Raw genomic sequence first — 21,304 nt, forward strand, 5'->3', positions numbered from 1 at the left:
ACGCTTCAACCATAAGAAGGGTTTTGAGATACACCCGCGGTTTCATGGGCGTATACCCGCGCGATGTTCTACCCAAATATATCCTTCGATACCCGGCTTCCATTGTTATAAATCTAGATAATCACAAAGGAAACGGTAGTCATTGGATTTGTCTCTATATCGATGGGAATAAACAATGTTATTATTTTGATTCCCTGGGGCTGGGTCCCTTGACAGAAGATATTAAAACATTTATGAGAGAAAATTCTACGAAAATAAACTATAATAGGAGGGCTTTGCAGCCCCCCGACAGTTCCGCTTGCGGTATATACTGCGTTGTATACATTATGCACAGAACGAGGAGAAGAAGCACAAACATGTTTTTCAAGAAATTTAAGAGGGATCCGTGGATGAATGACGTCATCATTTCCAACCTCTATAAGAGAACCACGCCCTCCCACTGAATTCTCTTACCCAATCCCGACTCGGTATTAGACCGTGCTATGACGTCAGCCGTTCCAGCCTCTATAAGAGAAACACACACCCCGTGAATTCTCGTATCCAATCCCGACTCGGTTGGTGTTATGACGTCAACCAATCTCTATAAAAGAAGCCCTACGGTCGTTAGAGGATTCATATCTACTCCCGGCTCGGTTTTAAACAGTCATCCACAGACTCGCTGCTAGTTATTATTATGAAGTCCGCCGTTATTGAATTAGAATACCTGAACGGACGCACTCGTAGTGATGGCAGCACGGACATTATCGTGAAAGAATTGGCCATAACAACCATCGAGGCCAAGCCGGCTACCGTTTCCTGGACATTCGCGCCGCCGTACAATAAATCACACGTCTCGATTTCAAAACAACGGCAAAACCAGTGGGTTTCGCGTAATCTGCACCGATTGGACTGGAATGCCGGTCTAACCTCATACGCCAAACTCGACGATTGCCTCGCCGCCGGTCTACAGGGGGTCGACCTAATCTTTTCAAAGGGTGACGAAAAAGTCACCTTTCTCTCTGACCGTCTCAACAGAACGGTTCACGACTTGAACGACTTCAAGTGTCCGAAAGCCACGACCGCGGACATCATTTCTCTTCCCGTACGGTGCTTGTACCCTCACCCCGTCGGTGAACACCGAACGGCTTGCGCCTTTGACAAGGCTTTAATTTACGCCTTATGGGCTCACTCTAACAAGGGCGAAATTAATATTTCGTGCAATCTAGATATCCTTAATGATATTTACATGTAAAAAAATGAATAAATGTATTTTTTCCTTTAAAAATGATTTTATTTTTTCAACATACACATATTACAGCTTGAAAACAGATTCTCTGAAGGGGGGGAGAACATGTCTGGTCGTGTTATTTGCAGACGAGTGACGTAAACAACATTTGTAAAGGGGGGTGAGAGGTTCATAGCAGGGATGGCGAACGGGTCTGGGCACGAATTATCTTTAATCTTGGGGGGATCCATTTGGTTCGAATGTCGTAAACAACTTTGTATACAAAGAACGTCTGCGTGGCTGGCTGACAAGTCTGGGCATGATTGATAGGGGAGAGAGAGGGTGGGGGGCAGTTCTAGTTATAGGTTTAGTTTGGTGGTATGGGGGGTGGAATGGGGGTCGGCTCTTGATATAGTTTGAGTTTAGTTAAAGTTTAGTTTTTGGTGCGGGGGGAGGGCGAACGGGTCTGGGCATGAATTATTATTTTAGCCGCTAGGGGGGGGGTGTACATGTTGAATTATATAAGCAAACGGAAAAGATCGTTGGGTTTCATAACTAGTATGAACACCGAGGTGAAAAGACGTGAAAGTTTCCATCGCTGGAAGGGTCCGTATACAAACCCCCGAGATCTAGCTAGAGACGGATTTTTTTATTTATATACGTATGGTCACGATACCGTAGAGTGTTATTTTTGTCACGGTATATTAAACGATTGGAAAATTCGGGATTCTGTGCACGAAGAACACAAACGTCATTTTCCTAGTTGTCCCTTCATCCGCGGACTTCCAACAAACAACGTACCGATCGAAGACGACAAGGGTCACGACGTACCACCCACCGCCCTCTCTGATTATATGGAGTTTCGCATTCCAAAGTCTGTCATTCAAAAGGCAATTTTGGATACCTACGTCCAAGAAATTTTCAGCGACCCCAAGAACCGCGAGATGTTGAATACGACATGAATTCGGAAGAAGCCCGTTTAAAAACTTTCCAATCGTGGCCGTCGCTTTACGTTGATGCAGCCGAACTAGCGCGAGACGGGTTTTATTTAGGCCGTAGAGATACCTTCAGATGTTTCTTTTGCCATGGTACTCTTCAAGTATGGACAAACTCGGAATCGGTAAACGATAAACATAGACAATTGTACCCAGACTGTCCATACATTTTCGGGCAACAAACGCTAGTCCACACGGACCATACCTTCAGATGTTTCTTTTGCCACGGCACTCTTCAAGTATGGACAACCTCGGAATCGGTACGCGATAAACATAGACAATTGTACCCTGACTGCCCCTTCATTCTTGGAAAACGGACGCTCAATGTGCCTATCGAAGTAGACGTTACTTCGGAAAAAGATGACTATATCTGTCTTATCAAGAAAAGACGAATTTAAAAGACTCTTACAATGGTGAAAAAAAAAGGTTACTTTTTGCCCTTTTACCGTAATATATAAAATACCTTACGAGGATCGTTTTAACTATTATTATATCGATAAATTGCATTTTAATGAACGCATCCGTAATATTAATACTTTACTAGAAAAAATACTTTATGTAAAAAAAATAAAACATGGATAAAATATTTAACGCCTCTTGATTTATACATATCGCAAAAGTAAAAAAAATGCCCCGCTTTAAAAAAAAAATTTTACCGGAATTAAAATGCCGTGTAAAATTAAAAAAACGTTGGGTGAGAAATTCCTAGGCTTGTACAGGCATTCCCCCGCTTTGCACGCGTAACGGAGAAGAGGAACCCGAGAGATATATTCCTATAACATTTCAGTGCTATTCGGAGAGAAAACGAGCGCCGCTATGGTTGTACACGCATTCCCCCGCTTTGCACATGTAACGGAGAAGAGGAAAAAAAGAGAGAGGAAAAAAAAACTCTCCTTCACAGCGCTCTCGCGGCGCTCGCCGCTAGTACATTCGCAAGCGTAAAAATAAAGAGATGGTCAAAGGGAAAGAGACGGTGAAAGTCAGGGAACCAAGAGAGAGAAAAAAAACTCTCCAGTCTTCACAGCGCTCTTGCGGGTATCGGGCTGGGTAAAGAGAAAGTGAAAGTCAGAATAAAAAAAAGGGGACTTAGCGCAAAGAGAGAGCATACACTCAAGAACAACCTTCACCCTTCAGGTGGAGGAGGTGAGGGGGAGACACACCAACCCCCCTCCGGGGATGGAGGCATGGGGGCAAAAAAATTCGCCCCCCCCTTCGCGTATATAAACCATGGGGGAAAAAAATTCATCCCCCCCTGCGCTGCCTGCGGGTATCGAGGCTTACTATTCTCTGCCGTGCATCAGCATTGTCTCCTAGCACTGAAGAGAAAACAGTATATGCGAAACGCAGCGGCGAATTTGTGAACTAAACCAGAGGAATGATTTTGGCGCGAAAGAAATTTTTAATAAGCGGGGCAAGCAAACGGAAGTAAGTGGTAGCTAATGAGGAAAGGTTTGAGAGAGAAGAGCGCGGAAGGAAACAAGTTGTTCCATACAAAGTGTTGGGTTGTGAATATAATGGTAAAAGTCCACTTTACTTTTCCGATTTTAAAAAATAATTGGCGGTCTATTTTTTAAATGCGGTATTTTTTGAACGCTTGTGTTGAAAAGGAAATTAATATGAATTCAAATTATCAAAATAGCCTTCATAATGCTGAATATTTTTAATGTATCCCTAGTACAGCACTGAGCTTCCACCGATTTGAATGTTTTTAGCGATGATAGTTGGACCGATTTATTACTAATTATAGGTTATGTGAGTAGACATAGAAATTTGTTTTCGTTTTTAAAGTGTGGCAAATCTTTTCAATGATTTAACGTTTTCTGTCAATATTTTTCTGTTTTACAAAACGTTTTAGTTGCTTACGGTTTAGTGCTTTTAATATCACATAGATCGTGTTCAGATGTCTCTTTAATTTGGGCTTGCAACGATTGCAATTAGTTACATTGATCCTACGCGTTTTTTCTAATTAGCAAAGAAACATAAGCCATTCTAAATCAAAATTATAACGCGATAACAAGCTTCACACTAATCACGACACTGACGGTGGTCTGACAGACATTATCATCAACCGGAACTTCCGTAGGTTAACCTAACTCAAGATCCGGGTTAATGGGAAAACTATACTTGTAAAACTGGGCTATAGATGGCGGGCTTGGATGTCTTGGAAGAAAACGCTGTTTACAAAAGCATAACCTACGTCCAGTACTTATAGGGAGCTGTAATATGATTCACTTATGGTCTGACGTAAAATAACTCCAAATGGCGCCAGTCGCACTCGAAATCGCGAATCCTTATTGGGTAATTGTACAACCAACAGTGATTGAGGGCAAACTTTAAAATTAAAGGAGAGTCATGTGACCGGAAATTCACCTGGCCAGTTTGAGCGTCGCAGCCTACTTGTTTGAGCTACATTGTATTTAGTACTGTCAAGGGCAAGAGCTTCTCTCTGTTTCCACTTTGCGGCGAAAAAGTCCGTTTTCGGCGAAAATCTAGTCTCTGAGCACCATATCTAGTAGGCTATGGGTTCAGGGTCTGATTAGGCTCACGTAAGTGATAATGATTGGTTCCATTGCCAGGTGGTTGGCGGTCTTAAATTATAATGGGACATAACAAGCGTGATCATTTTCGCTCAACTTGGCTACGCTTTGTGTTTCTCTCAAGCACAGCCAAATCCATCGCGCTATAAAATCCCCTTTAGTATTTTAGCGCGTATCAGGAATTTTCGGCTTTTTAGCTCGAAAAATAAAAGGAGTCAGCTTTTAACATGATCGTCTATGGGAACAACACCATTTTTTGACCCTTATTTTAAAAAATTTGGTTCATATTTCTTGAAATTTAAATGAGATGTGAAAATTAAAAGCGAAAATTTCTGATCCGGGCTTTTACATAGCGTTTGCAGCCTAAGCCCTATAGAGTGAGCTGTGGTTGGACCAATAAAAATAGAAAAAAATTAGGGGGTTTTTTGCGGCGAAAATCTACTATAGATGGAGCGAAAAACAGCACTTTTGCACCTAAAATGGGCGAAAATCCTAATCTTCGAGTGGAAACACTACCTGTTGTCTAGAGTATTTAAACTAGTCCCAGGGATCAGTTCCCCTTACCCTATGTATTTAATTTGTAATTTTTAAAGTAGTCCTTAGGACCATTGAGGCACGGGGTTTGCATTAGAAAAGAGGTCCGACGAATGAATAAAATGATATTGGACTTGAAGACTTCTATAATTTCGAAGCTTGCATTCTACATGGGGTGGTAGAGTTTTTCGAAAATCGTGTCTTTAATAGTAGCCAACATGGCAGACAAGCCTCCCTTAATCTTACCCCATTGCAACAGTTTGCCAGCATCAACGGCACTCGAGTTCTTTACTTTCGTCATGGAGGTAAAAGAAAACGGAGAAGAAAAGACAACAACGCATTTGAGGTAAATCTTCCACAACTGGATAAAAATTGGGGTCACGGCCTCTAAAATGTGGTCATGCACTCTAAGAAATGGAAGTGTTAAAAAGGTGTTAAAACGGTGTAAACACCGTAAAAACACCCAAAAGAGTGTTTTATTACCTTGAGTTTTTAGGGGCCAATTTAAAGTGTAGGTTTCTTAAATAAGGTCTTTCATTTATTTTTCATTAATGTTTTAATATTAAAGTCAATACAAACAGTAAAAAAATATTGAAAAACGTAATTGTTAAACCTTTTTTAAAGATGATATTCATGAAAGAAAACAGTTTTATCCTTTAAATAAAATTAACAAAGAAATTGGTAATCTGGCGGTGTTGAACCCTTCATAAAACTATGCTAAACGTGTTAAACGACACTCTTAAAAAACGAGACTAGGTTAGATACTGGCCTCACAGTAGGGCCTGCTTGAGAAGCCAAAGTGGGGAACTTGCTTTTGTGACATGTTTTATCATTATTTTGAGAAAAATTTGAGTACTAAATGGATTTATTTTTGTAAAATTTGTAGTGCAAATTAGATTAAACGCGTTTCTGGTGCTCGAAAAACTCTTAGTGAAAAGAGATTATTAAATTTAACAAGAACGTTTATATCTACAGCTTGAATATTATAGCCTCCAAAACTAACTTAATACCCTATGCATTTGTTCGAATTGAAAACTTTCTGCCTTTTTCAGAAGTGTATAAACCCGTAAAAATGACTTTATATGCAACAACCCTCGCTTAAAGAGGTATAGTTCTGCATGTGAGAACTTTCCTTCCTATAGGTGATGAAGTTCTCTCGAGATGGAACCCTGCTATGAATATAGAATTAATTGTTAATAATACTGCGGAATGGCGGATAATCAAAATTTAATTAAACAGGAAAACCATACTCGATTTTTGAGTTATGCCTCATGAGTGGTCAAAATGTAGCTACTATAGTGTTTTTTACGTCATCGGTTTTGCTCTTAAGTCTAGGAAAAGTATTAGAATTTCTACTACTATCCTACCAAAAAATCTCCCACTCTTAAAGGTGTTACGCGACACTGAAAGGTGCTATTCCGCACCCTTTAAGGAGTTGCACAACACTAATATGAGAGTAAAAATTCACTTTCAGTGCGATAGAAGAGTTAAAAAGGTGTTAAACTGCACTTCTGTTGCACAATTTTATACTTATCTTTGCCACCAATTACTCAAATAAGTGTTATTAAACCCTTTCAGGGGTGTAAATGAACACCTGTAACGGTGTCAAATTTGGACCCATATAAACCACTTTTAAAGGTGTTAAAGCACACCCCATTTTCTTAGAGTGTACACTCATATGAGAGTAAAATATTAACTTTTAGTTCGATATAAGAGTTAAAAAGGTGTTAAACTACACCTCTGTTGCACCATTTTATTCTTATCTTTAACACCAAATGCTCAAATAAGTGTTATTAAACCCTTTCAGGGGTGTAAATGAACACCTGTAACGGTGTCAAATTTGGACCCATATAAACTACTTTTAAAGGTGTTAAAGCACACCCCATTTTCTTAGAGTGTACACTCATATGAGAGTAAAATATTAATTTTTAGTTCGATATAAGAGTTAAAAAGGTGTTAAACTACACCTCTGTTGCACCATTTTATTCTTTTCTTTAACACCAATTGCTCAAATAAGTGTTATTAAACCCTTTCAGGGGTGTAAATGAACACCTCTAACGGTGTCAAATTTGGACCCATATAAACTACTTTTAAAGGTGTTAAAGCACACCCCATTTTCTTAGAGTGTAGTCAGCGATCAGGCCCCACCCCCATAGATGTTTTAATTGGCGCGGATTACTTTTGGAAGGTTGCGAGGGTAAACACTATAAGGTTGGGAGACGCGCTTGTGGCAATGGACACCGCGTTAGGTTGGACAGTGTTAGGGAGAACAGAAGCCGTGGAAGGCAACATAGATATCGGCGTAAACACAGTCGCAGTGATGCACACACCTGTCAGAACGGAAGAGGAGTTAGTCTCAGAACAATTGCGTGAATTTTTCGAGTTAGAATCCCTGGAGATAAACGACGCGGCGCAGACTAAAGCAAAGGAGCGAGACGAGGCTATGAGAAACTTCGAGAAAAACATTGAATTCAAGGGAGGTAGATACGAGGTGGGGTTACCTTGGAAAGGGAACAAGGCTGAACTCTCGGATAACTTTGAAGTTGCAAAAAAGAGAACCTTAAGTTTAGTCACGAAGCTAAAATAGAACCCTAAAAAGTTTAATGCGTACAATGAAGTTATCCAAGAACAGCTTAAGAACGGGATAGTTGAGTTGGTAAAGGGTGCTGGTTCAGAATCAAAAAATACTATCTACTATATACCACACTGCAGGGGAACTGAAAAAGAAGATAGGCAAACCACAAAGCTAAGGGTAGTATATGACTCCTCTTCCCATTCAAGAGATTCACCTTCGTTGAATGAATGTTTAGAGACTGGCCCCAATCTTATGCCGGAATTGTTTAAAATGTTAGTGCGATTCAGAAGGGGTAGAATAGCGTACACTGGGTATATTAAACAAGCCTTTTTGCAAATTGGTATCAAGAAAGAGGATAGAGATGCAATGCGGTTTCTTTGGGTAGAGGGTTTGACGGGGGAAGGATCCGAGCGGTTAGTTTGCTATATCGAGAGTGGCCTTTGGGGTAAATGCGAGCCCTTTTATATTGAACGCGACAATCAAGCACCACTTAGAAAAGGTTAAAACGACCCACCCTATAGCGTACAAGGTGTTAAGTGTAGCCCTATATGTCGACGACAATGTCGATAATGCGGATAGTGTAGAGGAAGCTGAGGAAGCGATTAGAGAATCCACGGAAGCGCTAGAAAAGGCAGGCATGCAACTAAGAAAATGGCGTAGTAACTCAAAGGAAATCAGGGAAAGATGGGGAGACAAAATTCAAAATGAGCAGGGGCAAATGTGCACACCCACTCCTAAACCCCTCAAAGTGTTAGGCATAACGTGGGATGAATTGGAAGATATCCTAACTTTCGACGCGAATGAACTTTTAAACTTTCTCATTAACAAAGAAAATACCAAGCGCTGGTTACTGAAAGCGGTCGCCAGAATATTTGACCCCCTGGGGGTGCTTTCCCCCTACACTATAAGAGGCAAAGCGATGATGCAAGAAACATGGGAAAAGGGGGTTTCTTGGGATGAACCACTAAAAGCGGATTTATCTAGCAGATTTAACAGTTGGTGCATGGAACTCCCTGGGTTATATGAAATTGAAATACCCCGCTACTATTTTGACAACGAGCTAAGCGGTTTAACCCCTAAAATAGAGCTACACTGCTTTACAGATGCAAGCGAGAATGCCTACGCAGCTGTTGTTTATGTTAAGGGCGAGTACGCAAATGGGCAAGTCACTACGGCATTGGTGGCGTCCAAGACTAGAGTAGCACCAGTGAAAAAATTTACAATCCCGAAATTAGAACTAATGGGCGCAGTATTGGGAGCTAGGTTAATTAATTCAGTTGCGGAAGCGTTAGGGTAGCACAAGAGCTCAATAAATGTGTAGACAGATTCGACCATAGTGCTCTATCGGATTCGAGGTTCAGCCTCACATTGGAAGCCCTTTTTGTCGAATAGGGTAAGAGAGGTACAAAATATGACTGACCCCTCCCGCTGGAAACATGTAGCAGGCAAAGAGAACCCCGCGGACATACCAACACGCGGTAAAACTATTGGGGAGTTAGCTGAAAGCTCTCTTTGGTGGCGCGGACCTGCGTGCCTTCTAAATAATAGCGAGTCCGGAAATGGCATTGGAACCCTAGAAATTGAAGACCCTGATGTTTTATCAGAATTGAGGGCGCGAAATTGGGAGGCTAACTTAGTGGCAGGCGCAGCGTAAGGAGTCAATGTACCACTCCTGGATATAAATAAATATAGCAACACACATTGACCCTTTATAGAGTTACTGCTTGGTGTAACAGATTCGTACAAAATTTGAGGTCTAAATCTAAGGTCAAAGGTCCACTCTCAGCCGAAGAAATTGAGGCGGCTGAGAAGTATTGGGTGGGAATAGCGCGAAAGGAAAGCTACAGAGATGAAATGAATGCATTGCAAGCAGGAGACCATATTTCTAAAACATCAAGCATTTACACCCTGAGACCCTTCCTTGATGAAAATGGGCTTATGCGCGTTGGAGGCCGAATAGATGCCGCCAATAAGACATGTAGTTATCATGAGCGGCATCCCTGGATTTTGAGTGCTAAACACAGGTTGTCAGAATTAGTCGTAGACACGTGTCATATCAGATTGAAGCATTCAGGGGTAGATGAAATTTTAGTAGAGGTTAGGGAACAGTTTTGGATTCCGAGCATCAGATCATTAACCAAAACAGAAGTGAAGGGTTGTCCATGTTGCAAGAGGTTTAAAGCGAAAGCGTCAGTGCCTATAACTGCACCCCTACCTGAAGCCAGAATTAAACCCTCACCACCTTTTTCAACATGCGGTGTTGACTTTAGTGGTCGGCATTTGGATAGGATAATATCTGTTTGTTTTATCTTTATCCATAATTTGAAATTATCCACGGGAAGTCTATGATTAATGCAATGTAATCACGAATAATTATCTGATTATTATCCATGGATAACTGATTAACCAAAATTCTGTGGATTATCTTGTCCAAACGCCGACCACTAGTTGACTTTGCTGGACCCTTGTACACAAGGGACGGGAAAAAGTGTTATATCGCCTTATACACTTGCGCGGTAACAAGAGCGATACATCTAGAAATTGTGTCAGATCTGTCTGCGGATAAATTCCTTTTGTCCTTCCGGAGGTTCATTGCGCGGCGCGGAATAGTGGAGATAATCTACACTCTAAGAAATTGGAGTGTGATTTAACACCTTTATAAGTACTTTATATGGGTCCAAATTTGACACCGTTACAGGTGTACATTTACACCCCTGAAGGGATTTAATGACACTTACACTCAAAAAAATTCCCCTACAGTGTGGTATATAGTAGATAGTATTTTTTGATTCTGAACCAGCACCCTTTACCAACTCAACTATCCCGTTCTTAAGCTGTACTTGGATAACTTCATTGTACGCATTAAACTTTTTAGGGTTCTTTTTTAGCTTCGTGACTAAACTTAAGGTTCTCTTTTTTGCAACTTCAAAGTTATCCGAGAGTTCAGCCTTGTTCCCTTTCCAAGGTAACCCCACCTCGTATCTACCTCCCTTGAATTCAATGTTTTTCTCGAAGTTTCTCATAACCTCGTCTCGCTCCTTTGCTTTAGTCTGCGCCGCGTCGTTTATCCCCAGGGATTCTAACTCGAAAAATTCACGCAATTGTTCTGAGACTAACTCCTCTTCCGTTCTGACAGGTGTGTGCATCACTGCGACTGTGTTTACGCCGATATCTATGTTGCCTTCCACGGCTTCTGTTCTCCCTAACACTGTCCAACCTAACGCGGTGTCCATTGCCACAAGCGCGTCTCCCAACCTTATAGTGTTTACCCTCGCAACCTTCCAAAAGTAATCCGCGCCAATTAAAACATCTATGGGGGTGGGGCCTGATCGCTGACTACACTCTAAGAAAATGGGGTGTGCTTTAACACCTTTAAAAGTAGTTTATATGGGTCCAAATTTGACACCGTTACAGGTGTTCATTTACACCCCTAAAAGGGTTTAATAACACTTTTTTGAGCAATTGGTGGCAAAGATAAGTATAAAATTGTGAATCAGAGGTGCAATTTAACACCTTTTTAACTCTTATATCGCACTGAAAGTGAATTTTTACTCTCATATTAGTGGTGTGCAACTCCTTAAAGGGTGTGGCATAGCACCTTTAAGAGTGTCGCGTAACACCTTTAAGAGTGCGAGACTTTTTGGCAGGATAGTAGTAGAAATTTTAGTACTTTTCCTAGACTTAAGCTAGATTTCCACTCGACCGAAAAAACCCGACGGAAATCACGCAGCCGACAGTAGAAATTTTAACTTACGCCGGCGTCCGGCGGTAGACCGTTCACACTACGACTGAATTTTGATTTTGACGGTAGATATTTTTGTGTTATGTGACAGTTGGGTGTGGTTTCCATGGCATCTATTTCGCACTCTGAATTGGTATATTTGAACCACTTGTTGCTTAAATTGTAAAAAAAGGGATTTTTTCCATCCTCCTGCATAAAGTCTTCCTTATTAACATCTAATATCTTTTTACTTCCATTAATTAAACTTTAATTTTTCTTACTTGGTGGCATGTTTCCGTTAACCCTTGGTCAACCACTACTTGTAATAGCGCTCAAAAAATGGCGGCTACAAATCTATCTCGCGTATGCGTGCGCTCTTTAAATTTATGACGTAGTCGGTGGGATAATTCCATTGACTGAGACACCGGCGTAACGCCGAACACGACCGAAAATATAGAACACAGCTTACGTCGGGCCGAACGGTGATTCCGTCGGGCTCGGCGTAAAGATTTTGCGGTCGAACCTCTTTCTGCCGGGTTTCCGTCGTGTTTTCCGTCGAGTGGGAATCTAGCTTTAAGAGCAAAACCGATGACTTAAAAACACTATAGTAGCTACATTTTGACCACTCATGAGGCATAACTCAAATATCGAGTATGATTTTCCTGTTTAATTAAATTTTGATTATCCGCCATTCCGCAGTATTATTAGCAATCAATGCTATATTTCTCTTCCTTGAGAGAACTTCATCACCTATAGGGAGGAAAGTTCGCACATGCAGAACTATACCTCTTTAAGCGAGGGTTGTTGCGTATAAAGTCATTTTTACGGGTTTATAAACTTCTGAAAAAGGCAGAAAGTTTTCACTTCGTACAAATGCATAGGGTATTAAATTAGTTTTGGAGGCTATACTATTCAAGCAGTAGATATGGACGTTCTTGTTAAATTTAATAATCTCTTTTCACTAAGAGTTTTTCGAGCACCAGAAACGCGTTTAATCTAATTTGCACTACAGATTTTACAAAAATAAATCCATTTAGTACTCTAATTTTTCTCAAAATAATGATAAAACATGTCACAAAAGCAAGTGCCCCACTTTGGCTTCTCAAGCTGGCCCTTCTGTGAGGCCAGTATCTAACCTAGTCTCGTTTTTTAAGAGTATCGCTTAACACCTGTAAGAGTGTCGCCTAGTGGTCGGCATTTGGATAGGATAATATCTGTTTGTTTTATCTTTATCCATAATTTGAAATTATCCACGGGAAGTCTATGATTAATGCAATGTAATCACGAATAATTATCTGATTATTATCCATGGATAACTGATTAACCAAAATTCTGTGGATTATCTTGTCCAAACGCCGACCACTAGTGTCGCCTAACACGTTTAGCATAGTTTTATGAAGGTACAACACCGCCAGATTACCAATTTTTTTGTTAATTTTATTTAAAGGATAAAACTGTTTTCTTTCATGAATATCATCTTTAAAAAAAGGTTTAACAAGTACGTTTTTCAATAATTTTTTACTGTTTGTATTGACTTTAATATTAAAACATTAATGAAAAATAAATGAAAGATCTTATTTAAGAAACCAGCAGGATTATAATTTTTCATGTTTAATTTCGAACGGTGTTTTAATAGTGTTATTTTACACCGAAGTTACACTTTAAATTGGCCTCTAAAAACTCAAGGTAATAAAACACTCTTTTGGGTGTTTTTACGGTGTTTACACCGTTTTAACACCTTTTTAAGACTTCCATTTCTTAGAGTGTACACAGAAAAAAAAGTGTTTAGAAACTAAACACTTGCCTAAACACGAAAATGCAACAGATATTTTATCATGTTTAAGTAAGAATGGTGTTTAGGTTTGCAACACCTTATGTTTAGGTTCAAAATGTGTTGATCGCTTTTCATATCTAGTATTTAAACATGTTTAAGGTGGTATATGTCATGTTATTATATTATAATGCTTAGTAACAAGACGTGTTTACACGATTATATTCCTAGTTGTATAACATGTTTTCAGTATTACCATAAGTAACATCATAAATATAAGTATGCCCCTTCCTATTGTAATAATGCAAATTTCAAAATGAAACCTATAATCAACACTGACACTCTCACTTACATCAGGCCATAACTTGCAACCCCGTCGAGTACTTCATACTGGTCTTTGGCGAATGACATAGTTCTACAATTTTAGCCAATCACAATAAACCATCTCCTTGAACGTATTTGTGTCGGAAATAGCTTGTCTGCTATTTATTTGCAAGCCCGCACGGTCGCGGTGTTTGTATGTTTGACTTTGAGATTGCCATAAGTCGGATATTTCAGCACCAAAAATGATAAGCCTTTTGAAATCTAAATATTCGGTAACTAAACCTACCCAGTGCAATTTTCAACTTCGTAATGTGGCCACACTAAAGTCGGTAAAAAGTCAATAAAAATCAACTATATAGCCAAGGCTTAGGACCGTTGACTGAAATCTCAATGGCGTCTGTTTAAACCTCGGAACCGGATTTTCGATATGGGCGGAAGTCGCTTCATTTTTCACCGCTAGGGGTCTCTGTGCTGGGCGCGAACTTATGACGTAAAAGGTCCGAAAATAGGTTTATATTTAGTTTTGGCTAATTGTCATACTTATGGTTATTATGTTACTTATGGTTATTATGTTACTTATGGTATTACATGTTTAGGTTTTAAACATGACTAAAGGTCAAGGTATGTAAATGCGCAAAAAATTGCACTATTAGGTTGGCTCGTACAGACCCAAAAAATCTCGGTTTTTCGGAGCTAGGCGCGAGAGGTAGAAATATCTCAAAACAAACGAAACAAGGCGACGCGTACCGCTTGAGGATTGAGAGGGCGAAGTGTCACGTGTGATGAAAGTGGGGAGAGAGAAATCTTTCGCTAAACGGTTAACGGTTCCTGGCCGATACTTTTGGGCGCGAAACGGCAAATATCCTCCGCGAGATCTAGAGTCCGAGGCTTCGACAACATAACGGGAGTCGAGTGAGTCACGGCCCTGGTCGGTAAAAGTTGTTCCGGGTAAATATACACGAGAATCTCAAGTAAATAATATAATAGTTATTTAAGACTACCATTAATATTATTTTTGGCTTTGAAGCTAACGGCCAGTGACTTTGTTTTGACTATAATTTGTCACGTATTAAAATATCCGGTAAGCCTCGACTTCGGCTTGGGCGCCGGTCGATTTAGCTTGTCATGTTTCACGAGGTAGAATAAATGGATTTTATGAAATTTACTGTGCCTATATTTATATTTATTTTTACTCTTATAAACACATTAACCGATCAACTAAAATTCATAATTAAAAAACACTCGCACAAAAATTATTTGTACAACATATAACGCTGTTTCTGAAAAGACTGGATGGCTGACAGACATACGTAAGATATTTTATAAGCCCCTCCGTGCTAGCTTTGTACACCAACGCACTGGTTGTCTGGAATATCGAAAACTCGACGCACGAAAAGCGCGTATGGGCCCCCTTTGACTAAAGGTTTATAAGCTTAGTTTTAAAGATATTTGCAGGTTTATCTTGAAATATTTCGAATGGTGTTACGACGTGCGTCGGTTTAAATACATAGGTTGAAATAATTCCTGCAAAATAAGATACATTGTTTTCAGAGAAACCCGTGCCGCTTCTAGTGGGTAAACAGAAAATTTCCATTGAACTTCAAATTAGCTTTATTTAAACACTTCAGTAGCATTGCACCGAATCCCATTCGACCGTAAAACCCTCACTTTGGCGGATTTACGATAATGTCCGATGGGACAATCCCATTGCACCGAAAAACCCACACTTTGGGTTTTTCCCGATGGAATTTAAATTAAATTAACTTAAAACAATTTCCGGCCTACGTAAAATGAACACTAGATCCAAACATTTTCTAAATTATTATTTTAGAACTAAGGATTATAAGAACGAAATAGTAATAAATCAGCAAAATATGACATAATAAAACCAATTGCTAATATTGATTTTTTTTTATGTTATATTCTTTATGAAAATATTTTAAGCCAGCCGTTTACTTTACTTGAAGTGTATAACCGAACCAAAGAGGAAGAGACGTACTTCTAACCAAGCCAAACCAAACCTAACCGAACAGTAACGTTTTGGAATAGGCATATTATTTGAGAAGTCAATGAAGATAAACATCAATACTTTGGAAAAGGCGTAAATGATTTATAAAATATTACTAACCTAACCTGGATTTGAAAAAAAAAGTTTTTTTGGACGAAAGTGCTTTTGTTTAATGGTTAACCCGAGTCCAATTTTCACTTTTTACCTCTCAGAGTGACGATGACGTCACGGAGAGGTATTACACTGGACGTGTGTGTGTGTCTGTCTGTGTGTCTGTCACGCCCAACGTGACCGCGTTCGCAGTTTGCGTATCGGAGCAAACGTGTTCCCAATTTCCGGAGTGCATTGACAGTTCACGGAAATTTGGGTTTGTCTCCGTTGGCTACACCACCAGTTTTGGTTTTCGTCCACTCCACATGGACACTAGTTTGTACTTGTTGGCTTCCAAGCACCACCATCTTCTGTTCTTCGTCTTTACCACATAGACACCAATCTGCAACATTGGCTTCTAACACCACCATCTACTGGTCTTTCGTCTATACCACATAGACACCAATCTGTATCATTAGCTTCTAACACCACCATCCACTGGACTTCCGTCTATTCCACATAGACGCCAATCTGTATCATTGGCTTCTACTCCATTATCATCGTTTGGTTTTAGGATATACGCGGCGATCAGCTAGGGTTACGAGAAACGTCTAGCCTCCCTAAGGTGGGATCGGCCACCAAAGGTTTTCGCAATTGCGCTTTTTCCTTACTATTATAATGGAAACGAATCGCATATATACCCCAAAATTTGAAGAAAGCGGGCAAGAGGGGTACCCTTCACTTTAAACGTCAATATTAGCAAAGTTTGAGATGATAATAGGTATAACTTTATTTTAAACGATTTAACTATTATTATTGTTAATTATTGAAGATTAAAATAATTAAAAATAATTATATTTATTTCAATATTAAAGATAAACATTGGCTTCAAACACCACCATCTACGGGTCTTTCGTCTATATCACATAGACACCAATCTGTAACATTGGCTTCTACTCCATCATCGTCGTTAGGCTTAAGATGTACGCGGCGAGCGGCTAGGGTTACGAGAAACGTCTAGCCTCCCAATGGCAGGGCTTCCACCATCGGTTCACGCGAATGCATTTTTATCTATTATTATAATGGAAACGAATCGTATATATACCCCAAAATTTGAAGAAAGCGGGCAAGAGGGGTACCCTTCACTTTAAACGTCAATATTAGCAAAGTTTCGAAAGATAATAGGAACAACTTTATTTTAAACGATTTAACTATTTTTAAAGTTATTTACTGGCGATTAAAATAATTAATATAATTTATATTTAATTAATTATTTAAGATAAACTTATTTCTATGTACTGACACAAGTGAGAGTTAATATAGAACGAGTAATGAATCGAAACAGTACACGCATTTTCAAAGTTAATATAAAGCGAGTAGGATGAAAAGATCTCTTACAAAACGATAACATTTTCATTTTGCAGAATATTAAATGGAAATACTTAAATATTTTTCGGCATTACAATTCTTTTAGTAGTTGTGTAGCTATAAAGCTCTGTTTCATCTCAATATTCCAAGAACATCTTTTGATATTAACATTTAAAATTTGGTGTTTACTTTTTAATTCATCTTTACTACATTTATATATAGTGTAAACGTAACTTTTAGCTTCATTAAATAATAAGGATGTTAATACTTCATCTCTCCATACGTGTTGAAACGACTGGGTCTATGAGATAAGATAACCTAGATCTTAACCATAATTGACCTTGTTTCATGTCCTCTTATAGGAGGTCTTAACAGTTCAGAGTGAGCCGAGAGTTAAATACACATTTAAGTGATAGATATTAGGTCCTCATTAGAATTATTGAGGATACGCAGGAAATTATTAAACGCTTTAAACCAAATGATCATGGCAATATCTCGCCGATTAGAACTATGTATTTCCGGTTTGTCTCATTGGCTGGCGGACCTGTGTTTGGAAAGTAAATTCGTCTCGGCTCGGAGAGGTTTATTTTGGTTTCCCAACTTGTTACCTCTCCGAGTGACGTATGTCACGGGGAGGTATTACACCGGCCGTGTCTGTGTGTCTGTCTGTCAGACCCCACGTGACCGCGTTCGCAGTTTGCGTATCGGAGCAAACAAATACCCGATTTCCGGAACGCGTTCGAGGTTCACGGAAATTTGGCCATTCATCTACCAACACCAGTCTTTACTAACTGGCTTCTAAGGACCACAATCTGCTAGTCTTTGTCCATCCCACATGGACACTAGTCTGTACTTGCTAGCTTCCAAGCGCAACCATCTTCTGTTCTTCGTCAATTTCACCTTGACACCAGCTTCTATGCACCACCATCTTCTGTTCTTCGTCAATTCCACATTGACACCAGCTTCTATGCACCACCATCTTCAGGTCTTTGTCCATTCCACATGGACGCCAGTCAGTCCATTCCGGCTTCTTTTCCTTCGTCACCGTTTGGTTTCAAGATATACGCGGCGATCGGCTAGGGTTACGAGAAACGTCTAGCCTCCCAATGGCAGGGCTTCCACCATCGGTTCACTCGAATGCGTTTTTATCAGGGTTGTTGATTTTTATTATTTTTTTCAAAAAAATCAAAAAAAATCGATTTTTTTTTATTTTAATCGGATTTTTTTTATTTTAATTGATTTATTTGATTTTTTTGATTTTTATTGAACTAATAGATAGTAAATTACCAACATGAAAGCTTTTCAGTCAAAATTAACCAAAAGCAAAATAATTATGACATTTAAGCAGCCATTGGATATTATTACTATTCAAATGCTTGTATAAAAAGACTAGCTTGACCGCTATTTCATTTCCTAGCCTTTCCAGCAAGACAAACTGGAGTTCTGGGAAAACTTACATTGAAATATACCAAAACCATGATTATTTTTAATTTTAGGTCTTTTCTACTTAAGTTTCTTCTCGAGTTTCTTAAACTACTTCTTGGAATCTTAGAAAACATTTTTTAAAAATAAAAATATATTCTTGATTTTAATCAAATGATTTTTTTCAAAAAATCGCTTGATTTAAATCAAACTGATTTAAATCAAACAACCCTGGTTTTTATCTATTATTGGTTTCAAGATATACGCGGCGATCGGCTAGGGTTACGAGAAAAGTCTAGCCTCCCAATGGCAGGGCTTCCACCATCGGTTCACGCGAATGCGTTTTTATCTATAATTATAATGGAAACGAATCGTATATATATCCCAAAATTTGACAAAAGCGGGCAAGAGGGGTACCCTTCACTTTAAACGTCAGTATTAGCAAAGTTTCGAAAGATAATAGGAACAACTTTATTTTAAACGGTTTAACTATTTTTAAAGTTATTTACTGGCGATTAAAATAATTAAAAATAATTATATTTATTTAAATATTAAAGATAAACCTCTCAAGTACCGAAGTCGATAAATCATTGCCTCCAATATCTATCAAGGCCCGTGCATTGCGTTATATTTCCTACATTGCCTCCTATATCTATTTAGGCCCGTGCATGGCGTTATATTTCCTACATTGCCTCCTATATCTATTTAGGCCCGTGCATGGCGTTATATTTCCTACATTGCCTCCTGTATCCATCAAGGCCCGTGCTTTGCGATATATTTTTGAAAACAACAACTAAAATGGGAAGCTCCTCTCAGAACCATAATAATTTATTTTCTTTGTTATATGAAATGAAAATATGGATAATATTTTCGACAATTCGATTTGAATGGCTCTTTCTGATGTATCATTCTCTCAGCACTGTTCATAACGGACAGGAACGTAGAGATTCGAGACACTAGGAATTACGATAGTGTTTTAAATCCTCTGTAATGAGGGCTTAACGGCTTGGAGTGAGTCGAAAGATAAATACACATCCTATTTTTTAGTTGTACCATGCGTACCACAATGTTGCCAGACGTTTATTGAAGGATGCTTGGGTACTTGGTACAGACTGTTACGTCTACCAAGTTTCCTAGCATCCAAGAATAAATAGGATTCATAGAAGCCAGTGTTAAGGGCATGTCATGGGTCAAGTCGTTAAATATATCGACGTAGTTAAATAGCTGATGGCATTATTTTATCCACTTTCTCATTGCGTTTCGAGTGGAAGTTCAACTTTGGCACCCCCAAAATTCGCTGTTGTCTGCTCGTTTTCCCCTTCCGCGTTTTTTCGTTATAAACTTATGATTTAACGAACTGTTAAGTTAAAATTTCATATTTCCTAAGACAGATAAGCTTCTACTCCTTTCATCTCACTCCCAGTTAGATTTAACCTTGTTAAAACATAATCAGATGAATTTGAGTTACAATGTCGTAAAATCCTGTGCATACAGTTACCTAGGAGTGATAGAGACATTTTTAACGATGCCTAGAGATGATTAACTTAAGCGAAATTGTTTTACGTTTGAATAAAAATACCGCTTCCAGTAGTGGGTTTATAGTACTCCTTGTTTGTGTAAGATTAGTGAAGCTGTAGAGCGTAATCATGGTAAACGCTTAAAAATATATATTTTAAATAAAAGCACCGCTTCCACTAGTGGATTTATACTCCTTGTGTTTGTGTAAGATTAGTGTAGGTGTAGAGAGTAATCATTATAAACGCTTAAAAATATATTTTCAACAAGTTGGGAAAACCAAAATTTTACCTCTCCGTTGTAACGCCCAATTTATTATATTTTCAAAATTTCACAATATTCATGTTGGTTTAGCCTAAATTCTTCCAAATTTTAAATTCACGCTTCTAAAGTATCTCAAAACACATTTCTTAAAAGTTCAAAGTTCAAATTTAATCCTATGAAATCTATAAATGTTCTTTGGCCACGGGATCCCTGAATGCTGGTCGTTCAAATTCAACAGCTGAATAACAATATAACGATTTCAATGCTCAACGGGCGGGGTTGACCTGCTGCAGAGGTTGCTTCGCCTTGTCCATTCGTTCCGCGGAGATTATCTTTTGGGATACTGCGATAGTAGCCCCTTTCATTCGATTTCACCCCTTTTAAACACTGAATGTCCCTTTTGAAAATATCTAGAAACAGGGTTGCCAAACCTACTCAATTGTATAAATTTAGTAAACACCTGTATATTGCCAAGTGTAAGATTTTTGGTAAACACCTCTGAGGTACGGAGAAAAACCCGTGACGTAGATGAAGACGTCACGAGGTCAAGAAGACTAGGTCCGAAAAATAAAGAGTTCTAGAGGACCAGGTCGAAATGAAATGAACAAGACATTCTATTTTTGGTCGTCCACGGAGAAGGATCGGACTCACTTGTAGTCCAAGGTCCCCGTACTTAGAAATATGGGCCCGCACCCATCGATATTATTTGCGCCGGTCAAGTGACCGAAACCTCGGGAACGAACCGTTTAAGACCCCACACGCGCCCGTATCACGGATTTTTTATTTTGCGCGCGAAAAATATGATCCTCGAGAAAATCTCTTTTGTGCGCGGCTCGAAATAAGCGCTGTATCACGCTTTGTTATTTTGCGCGCGAAAACTATGAGCGGGGAGAAAATCTCTTTTGTGCGCGGCTCGGAATCGCTCTTGGTGCGCGGAAAGTAAAAAGAACCACTATATTCTTGGATACCCCCCGTT

At 39.2% G+C, this 21,304-nt stretch overlaps 2 protein-coding genes across 2 annotated transcripts; one reads left to right on the forward strand and one right to left on the reverse strand.

Moving 5' to 3' along the window:
- Nucleotides 1-5,488: 5,488 nt before the first annotated feature.
- On the forward strand, nucleotides 5,489-9,142 carry LOC149679019 (uncharacterized). The gene is made up of 3 exons (XM_089835966.1): nucleotides 5,489-5,616; nucleotides 7,983-8,290; nucleotides 8,367-9,142. The coding sequence occupies exons 1-3, from the start codon at nucleotides 5,489-5,491 to the stop codon at nucleotides 9,140-9,142; spliced, it is 1,212 nt and encodes a 403-aa protein (XP_089692092.1).
- Nucleotides 9,143-9,382: 240 nt separating this feature from the next.
- Nucleotides 9,383-10,991, reverse strand: LOC149679020 (uncharacterized). The gene is made up of 2 exons (XM_089835967.1): nucleotides 10,656-10,991; nucleotides 9,383-9,418 (listed from the first exon to the last, which is right to left on the reverse strand). The coding sequence occupies exons 1-2, from the start codon at nucleotides 10,989-10,991 to the stop codon at nucleotides 9,383-9,385; spliced, it is 372 nt and encodes a 123-aa protein (XP_089692093.1).
- Between the last annotated feature and the right edge of the window lie 10,313 nt (nucleotides 10,992-21,304).

The sequence above is a fragment of the Phalangium opilio genome, unplaced genomic scaffold (assembly GCF_054372755.1).
Source record: "Phalangium opilio isolate 3A_F unplaced genomic scaffold, DU_Popi_V2 ptg000042l_1, whole genome shotgun sequence".
Classification (NCBI taxonomy): domain Eukaryota; kingdom Metazoa; phylum Arthropoda; class Arachnida; order Opiliones; family Phalangiidae; genus Phalangium; species Phalangium opilio.

What these genes read in the sequence shown, in the direction of transcription:
- LOC149679019 (XM_089835966.1), top strand. Translation starts at nt 5,489, where the DNA reads ATGGCAGACAAGCCTCCCTTAATCTTACCCCATTGCAACAGTTTGCCA. An exon ending in AAGACAACAACGCATTTGAG is followed by an intron (nt 5,617 to 7,982) that starts GTAAATCTTCCA and finishes ACCACACTGCAG; the next exon opens with GGGAACTGAAAAAGAAGATA. An exon ending in TATCGAGAGTGGCCTTTGGG is followed by an intron (nt 8,291 to 8,366) that starts GTAAATGCGAGC and finishes CCCACCCTATAG; the next exon opens with CGTACAAGGTGTTAAGTGTA.
- LOC149679020 (XM_089835967.1), bottom strand. Translation starts at nt 10,991, where the DNA reads ATGCACACACCTGTCAGAACGGAAGAGGAGTTAGTCTCAGAACAATTG. An exon ending in AGAACGGGATAGTTGAGTTG is followed by an intron (nt 9,419 to 10,655) that starts GTAAAGGGTGCT and finishes TTCAATTTCTAG; the next exon opens with GGTTCCAATGCCATTTCCGG.